Below are 14,042 nucleotides of genomic sequence, written 5' to 3' on the forward strand. Positions count from 1 at the left end.
ATGCTCTCATTATATAAACCCCCTGGAATGGCAGTGCATATAGGGCATGAGGCAGATCTCAAGCTTATCCTTTCACAGAAAGAGGTTTCCGAGTCGATGTGAAGGAAGTTTGAGAAAAGATTCAGCTACACTAAGGGGCGATTTGCCAAAAGGGTCAGCTGAGCCAGCTAACCAATCAAGAACCCTTCCAACAAGCTCTTGCGATGTGGCCAACCTTGCCATGATTCTTGCACTGGCTGTCCTTGCTCCAACAGTCAGACAGTGAATGGCCTGTTCTGCTACATCGGTTGCATGCTGCGGATGGGTAGGCTTCCTCTGGGTGACACCCATCCTATGGGCTCTCGTGCCGGTTCCCAACTGTGAAGCGTCTCTCGCTGCGAGCTCCATCAAGACTGCAACTTCCAGAGCTGCTGTGAAGCTCAAGGTGCAATCAGAGTAAATGCTGCTGCATCGCCTCATTTCTTAACCCAGACCAAACGATCGTGCAGTGTCTTCCAATGATTCACCAAACTCAATATCCGACAAGCCGCTTTAAGGCAACTACTAATTGTAGCTATTGTAAATTATCCTCTAATTGGTTTCATTGATGAAACCTGAGCCAATTCATGATAACCAATCGCTTTGGCAAATAATGTTCCCCAAAAGCTATCGCCAATCGCTCAAGGGTTTGATACTGGGCCTCTCTGGCCAACCAAACTGCAAAGTTAAAGACTTTACTTGCAATGCTACTGAGAAAGATTGAGACCTTGAGTTCCAGGGGAATTTTATTTTCCTGAACATAATACTGGGACTTCTCTGCATAGGAGATTTAACATTCAATTTACTCATCAATAAAGATTATGGCCCTCCCCAGTGACCCTCCATTTTCCTCACAGGCTTGGGGAGCTAAGCAGCCCTCCTCTCAGTGGCTTCCCTTTTCTTTTTAGGATATGTCTCGAGAACCTTCTGAAGCTGAAAGAGGCTACTCTCAGATTGAAAAGGGTGGCTTGTCAAGTGTATATGGGGCAATGAAGCTCCACCAGTACGTGTATGGGAGGCACTTTACCATTGTTATGGACCACAGACCACTTCTGGTTTTTTTTTTAAAAAGACAAGGCTAGAATTCAGCCTTGGGCACCAATCTGTCACCTACGAATGTATGTTCAAGCATTGGCCTGGAACGCATTGAGAATGCCGATGTGCTTAGTCACCTGCCTTTACCAGAGGGTGCAGCATCTTTCAAAGATATACATGTTAGGTGGATTGGCCCTGCTAAATTGTCTCTTAGTGTCCCAAGGTGTGTAGTTTAAGGGGATTAGCGTGATAAAATATATGGCCTTACAGAGATAGGGCATGGGTGGGCTGCTCTGTTGCAAAGTCGGAGCAGACTCAAAGGTTGAATGGCCTCATTCTGCACTGTAGGGATTCTACAATTTCCCAGTACCGCAGGAAATTGTTATGGCATTGAATTTCTTGGACAGGTTTCCAGTTTTGGTGCAGCAAATCAAGTATTGGACCATCAGGGATCTGCTTGCTGTTGAGGCACAGGATAATAGGTTGGGCAGATGAGCCAGTTTCTGAAGAGACAAAAATATATTTTATACAAAAGGTGAATTAAGTTGCAAAGATGGCAACATACTTTCGGGAGCCAGGGTGGTCATCCCTAAAGCAGGAAGGAATTGCTCCTAGCTGAATTGTACAATGTCCATCCGGATATATCTAAGATGCTAGCCAGGAGTTAGGTATGGTGGCCTGGCATCAATGCTAGGTCTAGTGAAGCACTGAACAGTGCCAATTGCAATAAAGGTTGCTTGCGACAGCCCCAATATGCCTTTGGGAATGGCCGAACCGACAATGGGTTGAGTTCATGTTGATTGTGTGGGATCATCCTGGGGCACGATGTTTTTGCTTTTTGTTGATGCCCAAAGTAAATGTAAATGTTTGAAATGAAATCTATGACATTGCACGCTCCAATTGAGAAACTGTGTCTGGGTTTTTGAACCATAGGGTTCCTGAACAAAGAACAAAGAACAGTACAGCACAGGAAACAGGCCCTTCGGCCCTCCAAGCCTGTGCCGCTCCTTGGTCCAACTAGACCAATCGTTTGTATCCCTCCATTCCCAGGCTGCTCATGTGACTATCCAGGTAAGTCTTAAACGATGTCAGCGTGCCTGCCTCCACCACCCTACTTGGCAGCGCATTCCAGGCCCCCACCACCCTCTGTGTAAAAAACGTCCCTCTGATGTCTGAGTTATACTTCGCCCCTCTCAGCTTGAGCCTGTGACCCCTCGTGATCGTCACCTCCGACCTGGGAAAAAGCTTCCCACTGTTCACCCTATCTATACCCTTCATAATCTTGTATACCTCTATTAGATCTCCCCTCATTCTCCGTCTTTCCAAGGAGAACAACCCCAGTCTACCCAATCTCTCCTCATAGCTAAGCCCCTCCATACCAGGCAACATCCTGGTAAACCTTCTCTGCACTCTCTCCAATGCCTCCACGTCCTTCTGGTAGTGCGGCGACCAGAACTGGACGCAGTACTCCAAATGTGGCCTAACCAGCGTTCTATACAGCTGCATCATCAGACTCCAGCTTTTATACTCTATACCCCGTCCTATAAAGGCAAGCATACCATATGCCTTCTTCACCACCTTCTCCACCTGTGTTGCCACCTTCAAGGATTTGTGGACTTGCACACCTAGGTCCCTCTGTGTTTCTATACTCCTGATGACTCTGCCATCTGAAGTCAGTGTCAGATTATGAAATAGCCTTCACGAGTGCTGAATTTCAAAATTTCACCTCCTTAAATGGTATCAAGCACATCAGGACTGTGCCTTACCACCCAGCTTCCAACAGACTGGCTGAACGAGTTGAAACTTTCAAGGTGGACTTTACTTAAGCAGTCAGGAGCAACCCTAAAGACCACAATCTAATTATTTCTTCTGGGCTGTAGAATCATTCTGTAATCTACTACAGGAGTGCCACCAGCAGAGCTGTTGATGGGCCAGCGACTTAGAACTAGGCTAAGCTTGGTGTTTCCAAATTTGCCGGGGAAAGTAGAAGACAGCCAGTGCAGTCAGAAAAAAATAAATCATGATTCAGGCAAATCAGCAAGGCCATTTTCAGTGGAGGAAGCCGTGTACGTCAGAGATTTTAGAAGCAGTTTGAGTTGGGTCCCAGGAGTTATGGTATCAAAAAAGAGGATCTTTGTCTTATGAAGTAGACATATGAGGAAGAATCATCCGGAAGCACGTAGACCATTTACGAGGATGAGAGTCATCTCAGCAACCAATACTGCCAGCAGGAAGTGGTCTTGACTATCCAAGCAGTGAAGTACTGAGTGAACCTACCATCCCCTGGATAAAGCTGAGTTACCAGCACCTGAGGAGATGCCTGGTATAGTGGTTTCACCAGAAAGCACCCTGACAGGTATTACACTGCTCCACTAGAAATCAGAAACCCACCTGAACGTTTCAATTTACGATGGACTGAGTACACATGTTTAATGTTCTAATTATTGGGGACTTAGTAATTATTAATGTATAAAAGAGGGGGGGGGAAGGGTGTTTGTCCCCTTTAATAGGACAATCTGTCAAGGAGATCAGGTGGCCCTGGTAAGAAATCAGGTACCAGGGCAAGCACAGATTTCTGTATCAGTCCAATCCCAGAAGCTGACGACAGCCATGCGGCTGCCAGCCTCTGCATTATCGTTTTATTTAAATAAATATTGCAGCTATTGACCCAACTTGTGAACAGGAATTACAAGGAGCCATGCAAGTACATAATTACTTTAACTCTTTCACATTAGCACAATACTTACACCAATCAAGGAATTTTTTGCATTTCCAATTGTAGTAAGGGCACTTAAGTCGAATAGTATTACAAACTCTGCATTTTCCTCTTTGAATGTTCTGTCCCTGAAAGCTTCATGCTGTATCTCTGAACAGACCAGAGGAAGAGTCAGGCCTTGAAGGAGATTGTTAAGTGCACAGGTCATTTCCCCCAAGATAAGTTTGTAGGCAGTCTCTAATACAGGAATATTCTTCAGGCTTAGCACAGCTTGATATACAAATTGAGCTGCTGAAACAACCTGGGTAGGAAAGGACAGACAGAATTATATAAAATACAACTGCCATACAATGATAATCCAATTTATTTTCCAACATTAGACCTATAGTTGCAAGTACTATCCGGGTAGAAAATAATCAAACTGAACATCTCACCAAAAATTTTGAATAAAATATATCCAAGTGTAACAATCAATAAAGCGCGTTCTGATTGGTAGTGCTTGGAACAGAAATTTATTCTGCCAGGGTCCAATCGATGCTGCAGCAGTACAAAGCTGGCTGAGTCAGAGGATGAATTTGTCCAGAGTTTCTCACCGCGCAACCACAACTTGACTGAAACTCCCCAGTTACACAATAGGGAATCTGCCAAATTTACAGCAGCACAGCGAGACAAATGGGAACACTGACTCTTACTTTGACAGTCAACATAAATTTGACTGCTTTTTCTCAGTAGATTAGAAATTGCGTTACAGCCTCACAAGCCACCCGGAGGAAGATCTAAGCCGTATTCAGAACAAAAAGGATTCTGCTTCCCTTTCAATTGCAGCTCCTAAGGAATCAATGATACCAACACAGATGTAGCTTGTCTACCCCTATATTATAGAGGTTTGTCTCACTCGGAAACATATCTTAAAACAAATTTAAATTAGTGTTTTGTACTGCAGTGGTTGCGGTGTTTAACAATATAATGGCTCATACTTTCATGATTTTAACATTAACTTCAAAGTAGTCAGTTACCTAAGCATCGAAGGAACAGCTCAATCATTTGCACTTTCAAAGGATATTTAAATAATTCATACGAGTCAAAAATAAACAGAATGTATTAGCATTTCAAGTTTTTAAAAGATATTCTTCCATGGGATGTGGTTGTCACTGGCTATGCCATCATTTATTGCCCATCCCTAATTGCCCTTGAGGTGGTGTTGATGAACCACTGCGAGCTGCAGCAGTCCTTGTGGCGTAGGTACAGCCAGTGCTGTTCGGGAGGGCAGGCAGCTGAGCAAGATTAGGAACTGAAACTTTTTATATTCATTACTCAGTGATTTTGCTGCACAAGATAACCAGATCATGGTGCAAGCCATTTAAAAATAGTTGATAGAATATTTCCAAATTACACACATTAATCCCATCTCACAACACTGATCTTTATTCTAGCTCAAATACATCAAAGTTTTAAAGTAAAGTTTATTTATTAGTCACAAGGCGGCTTACATTAACACTGCAATGAAGTTACTGTGAAAATCCCCCTAGTCGCCACACTCCGCTGCCTGTTCGGGTACACTGAGGGAGAATTTAGCATGGGCCAATCCATCTAACCAGCACGTCTTAGTTTACTACCTATGGAAACTCTGGATACTAAGCGTCTTCTCTCGATAATGACATTAACCATTTGTGGTCCCAGCTTCATGGTTTCATTGTAAAGCCCAACAGTAAAAACAGATGTTTTGCCTCACGTACTGTATTCCATTTTATTTAAAAACACTATCTTTTCCTTCCTCCGTTTCACATCCTTTGAAATTCAAGATAACCTTAAAAAAAAATGTTCTCAGCTTTGAGTGATCCTAGAAAAGATTTACTCTTGACGCATTCTTATTTAAAATTAATTTTGAAACTTTCAGTAAAAGCTAACTTCAAAATTACAAGCAAAGTAGGAAAGTATAAATCGCAGATATGCAATGATTAATGTTCATAACATTCCAACTTACTATAAGAAATTTCTACCAGGTTAATTGAAGGGCACATTCAGACCTGTCCTTGGGTCTTACCTCTTTCTCCCTGTGAAAGCGAAGCTGAAGTAACTTAGAATGTGGTGAAAACAATTTTTCAACAAATGATGCTGGCAATTTTGTATTTATCTGTTCCACAATCTGGAAAATAAAACTTTTTTTAAATTATGACCGCACATAAGATGGGAAACTTAAACGGTAGGAACTTAATGCTATTATAGGGGGTCAACCTTAGCTTAATGGCAACGCTCATGCCCGAGTCAGAAGGTTGTGGGTTCAAGATCTCATCCACAAATTTGAGCACGAAATCTAGGTTGACACTTCTAGATTACATGAACTAACTGAGACATCTTGGTGCCAGCTTCTCAGTGAGGTGTGAAACTGAGGCCCCTTCTGCTCCCTCAGGTGGATGCAAAAGATCCCGCAGATATTTGCGTTTGAAAACAAGGGCCATCTCCCAACATTCATCCCTTAACCACCTTCATTAAAATTAGATTATTTTGCGTATTCTCATCACTTTTTCTGGGTCCCAGCTGTGGGCAATCTGACTGGTTGAGCTTTCCTGCAACAGTGTCTACACTTCCAAAGTTCTTCATTGGCTGTGCGGTACTTTGGGATGTCTTGAATTTATGGAAAGTGCTTATATAAATGCAAATTCCCTTTCTTGATATGGAATCCCAGTGCACTGATCTAGAAGGAATCTTTTGAACTATAGCTAATCACATAATTGGCACAAAAATTAAAATCCTCAAATGCACAGGCAGACTCACCAGAGTCAACAGGTTTAAGACAGAGATGATATACTCAGCACCGAACATCTGACAACCGTCCAGCTGATCCAACCCATAGGTAATGGTAATCTCACAATGTTTGGCTATATCAGAGTCCATGCTCCCCAGTAGAACACAGACACATTCATTTGCGGCTGTCAATACTGCCTCAGAAAAGAAAACTTGTTTTGCCGTGGTTACACAATTCACAACTCTCAGAAGGACCTAGATTGAGACAGAAACCCAGTTTAAGCAAAATCCTCAAAACATTATAATCCAGTAAGTATGAATTTTCATTAATATGGAGATGGGTAAAGTAATAATGTAGATTAATGTAGATTTTAGATTTTGTAAACTTATACAATAAAAACTTGTTTGTCATGCTTTTTTCTGAATCCTTCAAAATTTAATGATGTTTCAGTGGGGGAGCATTTTGGGCTCAGCAACCATAGCTCGGTAAGACTTCAGGTAGTCACGGATAAGGACAAGAGTGGTCCTCGGGTGAGGGTGTTTAATTGGACAAGGGCCTTGCATCCAAATTAGACAGGAGCTGGGGAATGTGGATTGGGAGCGGCTATTTGAGGGCAAATCCAGGTCTGGCAAGTGGGAGGCTTTCAGAGGCCAGTTGATTGAAGTGCAGGACAGGCATGTCCCTGCAAAAACAAAGCATAGAAATGGCAGGCTTCGGGAACCATGGATAACAAGGGAAATTGTAAGCTTAGTCAAAAGGAAAAGGAAGCATACGATAGGTCGAGGCAGCTAAAAACTGACAAAACCCTTGGAGTACAGTCAAAGTAGGAAGGAATTTAAACATGGAGTTAGAAGAGTTAAAGGGGTCATGAAATGTCTTTAGCAAACAGGGTCACAGAGAATCCCAAGGCTTTTTATGCATATATCAGGAGCAAGAGGGGAGCAAGAGAAAGAGTAGGCCCACTTAAGGACAATGGAGGGAAGTAATGCAGGGAACCACGGGAAGCGGGTGAAATCTTTAATTAATATGTTGTATCGGTATTCACCAAGGAGGACATGACAGATGTTGAGGTCAGGGATAGGTGTGCAAACACTCTAGAGAATGTCAATGTATCAAAGGAGGAAGTGTTGAGTATCCTAAATTACATTAAAGTAGACAAGTCCCCAGGGCCGGATGGGATCTATCCCAGGTTACTGCAGGAGGCAAGGGACGAAATAGCCGAGGCCTTAACAGATATCTGCACATCCTCTTTGACCAGAGGCGAGGTTCCAGAGGACTGGAAAATAGCCAATGTTGTTCACTTGTTTAAGAAAGGAAGCAGGGATAATCCAGCAAATTATAGGCCGGTGAGCCTGGCATCAGTGGTGGGGAAGCTTTTGGAGAAGATACTGAGGGACAGGATATATGCACATTTGGTGGAAAATGGACTAGTTAGTTACAGGCAGCATGCTTTTGTACTGCGTGCCATTCTGGCCGCCATATAACCAGAAGGATGTGGAAGCTTTGGAGAGAGTGCAAAGAAGGTTCACCAGGATGTTGGGTATTGGCTATGAGGCGAGGTTGAATAAACTAGGATGTTTTCACTGGAAAGATGGAGGCTGAGGGGGAGACCGATAGAGGTCTATAAAATTATGAAAGGCATAGACAGGGTGGATAGTCAGAAGCTTTTTCCAGGGTGGAAGTGTCAATTATAAGGGGGCACAGGTTTAAGGTGAGAGGGGGAAAGTTTAAGGGAGATGTGCGGGGGAAGTTTATCACGCAAAGAGTGGTGGGGGCCTGGAACGCGCTGCCAGAGGAGGTAGTAGAAGCAGGCACATCAGCAACATTTCAGAGGCATCTGGATGGGTACATGAATAGGGAGCGAATAAAGGGATACAGACCAAGTAAGGGTAGAAGGTTTTTTTTTAGTTGGGGCATCATGATTGGCACAGGCTTGGAGGGCCGAAGGGCCTGTTCCTGTGTTGTACTTTTCTTCGATCCTTGTTCAAAAAACAGAATTTTTTTTCTTACAGAAAATCACATTTTCCATAGTAAGGGGAATTGTTAAGATTTTGGTACAAAAGTGATCTAAATGTATTTTCTTACATCTGTCACATAAGCCTCAGTGATTGGAGGTCCTCTAATTGGGCTGAAACGTTCTCCAATGCTTCTCACTACAGTGCTGAACACTCTTAACAATGCTGCTAACTTTGGTAATGAGACTGAAGGAGGTGGAATGTCCTCATCAACTGACTCTCCAGAGGCCACGTGGCTAAGATCCTGTAAATGCAAATAATCAGTCAATTAATTCACCAGTTGGGAGCTGTAAAGAAAATAATCTTCTACGGTCCTGTTTATCATTTAATGGGCACAGCACACTAGCTGGGAATTTGCAGCAACTGAGTTATTGGCAACCACTTCCCAAAGACCAGTGTTCAAATCACACCAATCCAACAAGTGTTTTAATTACTTTTCCTGCTTCATTTGGCATCACCACTCAACACCCAAGAATGACAGATGCATCACTATGATAATTAGAACTTGAATTGGTTTGAACAACCAACTGAAGTTGCTTGAATGCACTAAATGGCCAGCACTCTCAATATGCTTTGAGCACTAATTTCGAAACTGACAACTATAAAGAAGAAAATCCATTAGCACATTCTGGTAGTCACTGTTGCTGATCAGTACAGATGGTGCGAATACTCTGCCAACAAGAAAATTTGTCCTGGTATCCTGGCCAATATTTATCCCTCAATTCGATATTACAAAAAAAGATTAAAAATAGAAACTTGAAGCAGTAGGCGGCCATTCGGCCCTCTGAGCCTGCTCCGCCATTCATTTTGATCATCGAATTAAATATCCCGATTCCCCCTTCCCCCCTCATATCCCTTTAGCTCCCAGAGCTATATCTAATTTCTTCTTGAAATCAGACAATGTTTTGGCCTCAACTACATTCTGTGGTGGTGAATTCCACACACTCACCACCCGTAATTATCTGGTCAATCACCACACTGCTGTTTGTAGTTTAGTTGCTGAGTTTCCTCCGTTACACTAGTAACTACACTTCCAAACACAAGTGCTTCATTGGCTGTAAAGCACTTCGAGACGTGAAAAGAGCTACATAAACCTGAGTTTGTCTCTCTTTTATTGAACTGTGCTCTTTCGTGAGTTTCTGAACTGTTTCTGATATTCGCACACGGCATTTCAGAAGGTCAAGCAAACTGACAGACACTGAATTCTCTGGACAACTATCTTGCCCTCAAGAAAAGGCCTTTCAAACATTTGAAATTAGGAACCACTATGCAAGAGTAATTTTGAAACAAACAGTGTGTAAATATAGTGGTCAACATGGATCTAAATCATCAGCAGTTTAAAATTAGAAAATTACCCATTTCACATTGGATATAAAATGTGAATCAGTTTAATGCAATTAAAGTCTTTGGATGTTATCTCTCTGCAGAAAAATAAGTGGTAAACACCAAACAAATGGGAAGCGGTGTGCCGTACAATGTAGGCAATCTTTTATTTGGAAGCATTTTCTTGTTTTCACACTTGTCAAGACTATACTGTACCTCAGCATAAGCCTCCATATCTTCTAAAAACTGTCCCAAAAGGGTTGTGGAAAATCCAAGATCTGCAACCCAGAACTGTTCCAAACACTGCAACCAACCTTTGGAATGAACAGCAGAATATTATATTTTAATAAAAGCAAAATATTGGAATCTGGAAAAAAGAATAGGAAATGCTGGAAAATCTCAGCAGGTCTGGCAGCATCGGTGGAGAGAGAAAATAAAGTTAAAATGGCAGGATTCTCCAGTCTTATCCATGGGGGCTGCCATTGCCAGCGAGAATGGAAAAGTTGGTGTCAGTGGCAGCTGTGTATGAGGACGGAGGATTCCGGCCAATGTTTTGAATCTGTATGACTCTTCTTCAGCTCTGAAGAGGCCCAGGGACTCGAAACATTAACTCTATTTCCTCTCTCCACAGTTTCTGCCAGACCATTACATTTTAGCTCCGTTTCTACAAGGACCCTTGAAATTAAAAAAATTCAGAACAAGTAGGGGAAAAAGAAATATGAATACGAACAAAACTAATAAAATTGAGCAAAAACATCACTAAAGCAGCAAGGGACTTATTTCACAAGCATAGTATTATGCAATTAGAAACAAATACACAAGTTGTTAAAACCCTCATCATGAATACCAGTTCAGGTAATAGATCTCTCAAACTAGTTCAATTAATTCTCTTCAGTTAAAAGTCAACAGCAATATTTGTATTTATATCAAGTCTTCATAGGAGCATTCACAGAATTTGATGTGAAGGGCAGATGATGAAAGCTTGGTCATAGGCAGGTTATAAGGAATGTCTTAAAAAATGGAAGTGAGGTAGAGGAAGGCTCTTGACAGCGGAAGGCTCCACCAACATTGAGAGCAATTAAAACCAGGGGCGCTCAAATCCAAAATTAGAGAATCAGAGTCCCTACAGTGCAGAAGGAGGCCATTCGGCCCATTGAGTCTACAACAACCACAATTCCACCTAGGAACTATCCCCGTAACCCCACATATTTGCCCTGCTAACCCTCTGACACTAGGGTCAACTTAACATGGCCAATCAACCAAACCTGCACATCTTTGGAGCGAGGGGCACAGATATCTGAGGAATGTAGGGCTGGAAGAGATTAGAGATCAGGAGGGGCTAAAACCATGAAGGGATTTGAAAACAAGGATGAGAATTTCAAAAATCAAGTTGCTTGACCAAGTGCCTATGAAAGTCATCTAAACTGGGCTATTCTGCGCAAATTCAAATATTTATAAATAGTAGGATCAGATAATCTTCTAAGGAGTTACAGCAGTAAATAAACAATCTTACCTGATACCTGTTGTGTAAGGGATTGTTTCTGGGTGTGGTCTATATGCCATCCAACAAGTATATCTACAGTGTCCTTTAGAATCAAAAGCAGATATTAATTTGCCGCTAAAATGCTAAAAAGATTGGAGAATGGAATTTCTCTCAATATTCTTACCCTAAAGTTGGTGCTGAATATATGGGGATAACATCGAGCCACCAATAAAATGCACTTCACACACTGGCATAGCAGCTCTGGAGTGTCCACATTTTCCAATACAGACTGGAGGCTGACCATTACCAGCTAGGAGAAAGAAGAGTTAAATTAATTCCAACAGAGCCAACACTGCATTGTTATACTGGTGTCTGAATCTCCCACCTTCCGTGCTTTCTGGAGCTTTTAAAGTAGTTCAAACAGGAATTTTCCCGTCATGGTTACACTCAAACTTGTGGGAAGTTACGATTGTTGCAGGGGCATAGATCAGCTAGATAGTCAACATCTTTTCCCAAAGGTAGGGGAGTCTAAAACTAGAGGGCAGAGGTTTTAAGGTGAGAGATACAAAAGGGCAATTTTTTCACACAGAGGATGGTGAGTGTCTGGAACAAGCTGCCAGAGGTAGTAGTAGAGGCGGGTACAATTTTGTCTTTTAAAAAGCATTTAGACAGTTACATGGGTAAGATGGGTATAGAGGGATATGGGCCAAATGCGGGCAATTAGCTTAGGGGTTTAAAAAAAGGGGCGGCATGGACAAGTTGGGCCGAAGGGCCTGTTTCCATGCTGTAAACCTCTATGACTCCAAATGCTATATAGTTCTGATCAAAATTTTAACCTGCCTTGCAGCTATTCTCAAAATTTTCAGGTTATCAAGATATCTCTAAATTTGTTAATACGTGACCACCAAATGAGATTTTACAAGATGATCAAAAAATTGAACATGGGACAAAACATTTTCAATTTGGAATGTTTGGACCAACCTGCATCACAGATGAAAACGCCTTCTTCTCTCCTGCAGTTTCCAGTGCTTTGTAGGTGGCACATAAGTACAGAAGTTTTACCTCATCTTTGGTGGAAGAGCTAAACTTGCTAAAAATCCACTTAAAGATTTTCTCGGCCTCGTAACTCAATGATACACACAGCAAGCCAAGGCAGCAAGCCCCTTCTTGTCGTAGTTCATGAAGTAGTTTACTACTGTTGGTAGCAAATTAAAAATGTTAGTACCTTCCACTGTCTGGATACATCTATACCATATACGATTTTTTTTTTAAAAATGCATCTGCTTAAATTCTGAACTTACTGTGAATTACAGCTTGTCCCAGTTATTAATATGACTATTTAAACAAATGAAGCAAGTTACAAGCTAGAGTAGAGATTCTCTGATTTGTCATAAAATGTTTTTCTAACAGTAGAAGCCAGTCATACAACAGACACTTTCCTTAAGAATCTTTTAGTACTTCTAAAATCAGAGTAAAAATGAAGTTTTTGACAAGCACCCAGAGTTTAGTTTGTATCTGTGACTCTTTATAAACTATAAAGACAATGGATTTCAAACAAGGATTACTTAATACCCAAAGCAAACCTTACCCAATGTCCCATACAGGTCTCAATGAGAACTAATAAATCAGGCCGACTACTCAAAGATTAGGATCTTTTCTACAAGATCAGTGGTACAGCAATCCCCCTCATGCTACTCCATAAATTAGAAAGGCTGGAAGAACGTGTTGGAGCATCAACAAACCATATCACAAAGTGAGATTCCAATGTGAAATCCCTCATTTCAGGTGGAATTTTCTGAACAAATCCACGATTAGTGAAAAATATAAAAATCAAAGAACATTTTAATCTTCCAGATGTACCAAAGAGGTGGCAAAGTTAAAATGATTGAATAGGGTTTAAATATTTCTTGAGCAAGTGCAAACAAGTGACCTTTATGTTATTTAAATGTGGAAGATTAAAATTCAATTATTTCAATTCACTGTCTTCTCCCTTCCACAAAAGCAAATGAGGTCCAGAGACAGTACTGGCTGAACTTAAACCAAACTGAGAAATATACAAAGCAACACCAGGATACTTTCAGTGGGAATTATATCCAGAAAGGTTCTGCCGTCTTTCTAAAAAGGCAAAGTTTCTTACAAGAATTACAAATTCTGTCAAAACTGACATTGTGTCACACATACCTCTCATTAAGCACATCCTGTATTGCAGTCAGGGCATTATCTAGTTGCTTAATTAGAACCTGCAAAAGGATAAAGTTACAATTAAACAAGAAATAAAATTTAATGAGAAATTTTTCTTCCCAAAGTTCATATCTACAGTGTGGAGACTTCAATTTGAACAAAGAAAATTACAGCACAAGAACAGGCCCTTCGGCCCTCCAAGCCTGCACCTACCATGCTGCCCGACTGAACTAAAACCCCCTACCCTTCCGGGGACCATATCCCTCTATTCCCATCCTATTCATGTATTTGTCAAGATGCCCCTTAAAAGTCACCATCGTATCTGCTTCCACTACCTCCCCCGGCAACGAGTTCCAGGCACCCACTACTCTGTGTAAAAAAATCTACCTTGTATTCGGAAGGATAGACAATGCTGGAAATGCATCACATGCCCAGCAGCATAAGGAGAGAGAAGTTAGAATTCAGCAGGTCGCCCTGTCATTGAGGAAATGTTAACCTGCCCCTTCAGATACGAACAGATATTTC

The 14,042-nt window shown here is 41.6% G+C and overlaps 1 protein-coding gene across 3 annotated transcripts in view; it reads right to left on the bottom strand.

Annotated features, from left to right (window-relative positions):
- smg1 (SMG1 nonsense mediated mRNA decay associated PI3K related kinase) overlaps nucleotides 1-14,042 on the bottom strand; it is a 181,659-nt gene that overhangs the window by 115,345 nt on the left and 52,272 nt on the right. For all 3 annotated transcript variants that reach the window (XM_078240916.1, XM_078240917.1, XM_078240919.1), the window contains 9 exons: nucleotides 13,518-13,576; nucleotides 12,318-12,531; nucleotides 11,521-11,646; nucleotides 11,367-11,439; nucleotides 10,070-10,167; nucleotides 8,601-8,774; nucleotides 6,545-6,769; nucleotides 5,814-5,915; nucleotides 3,801-4,070 (listed from right to left, as the gene is read on the bottom strand). In XM_078240916.1, the coding sequence (XP_078097042.1) occupies nucleotides 3,801-4,070; nucleotides 5,814-5,915; nucleotides 6,545-6,769; nucleotides 8,601-8,774; nucleotides 10,070-10,167; nucleotides 11,367-11,439; nucleotides 11,521-11,646; nucleotides 12,318-12,531; nucleotides 13,518-13,576 (1,341 nt within the window). The remainder of the gene's footprint in view (nucleotides 1-3,800; nucleotides 4,071-5,813; nucleotides 5,916-6,544; nucleotides 6,770-8,600; nucleotides 8,775-10,069; nucleotides 10,168-11,366; nucleotides 11,440-11,520; nucleotides 11,647-12,317; nucleotides 12,532-13,517; nucleotides 13,577-14,042) is intronic.

The sequence above is a fragment of the Mustelus asterias genome, chromosome 23 (assembly GCF_964213995.1).
Source record: "Mustelus asterias chromosome 23, sMusAst1.hap1.1, whole genome shotgun sequence".
Classification (NCBI taxonomy): Eukaryota; Metazoa; Chordata; class Chondrichthyes; order Carcharhiniformes; family Triakidae; genus Mustelus; species Mustelus asterias.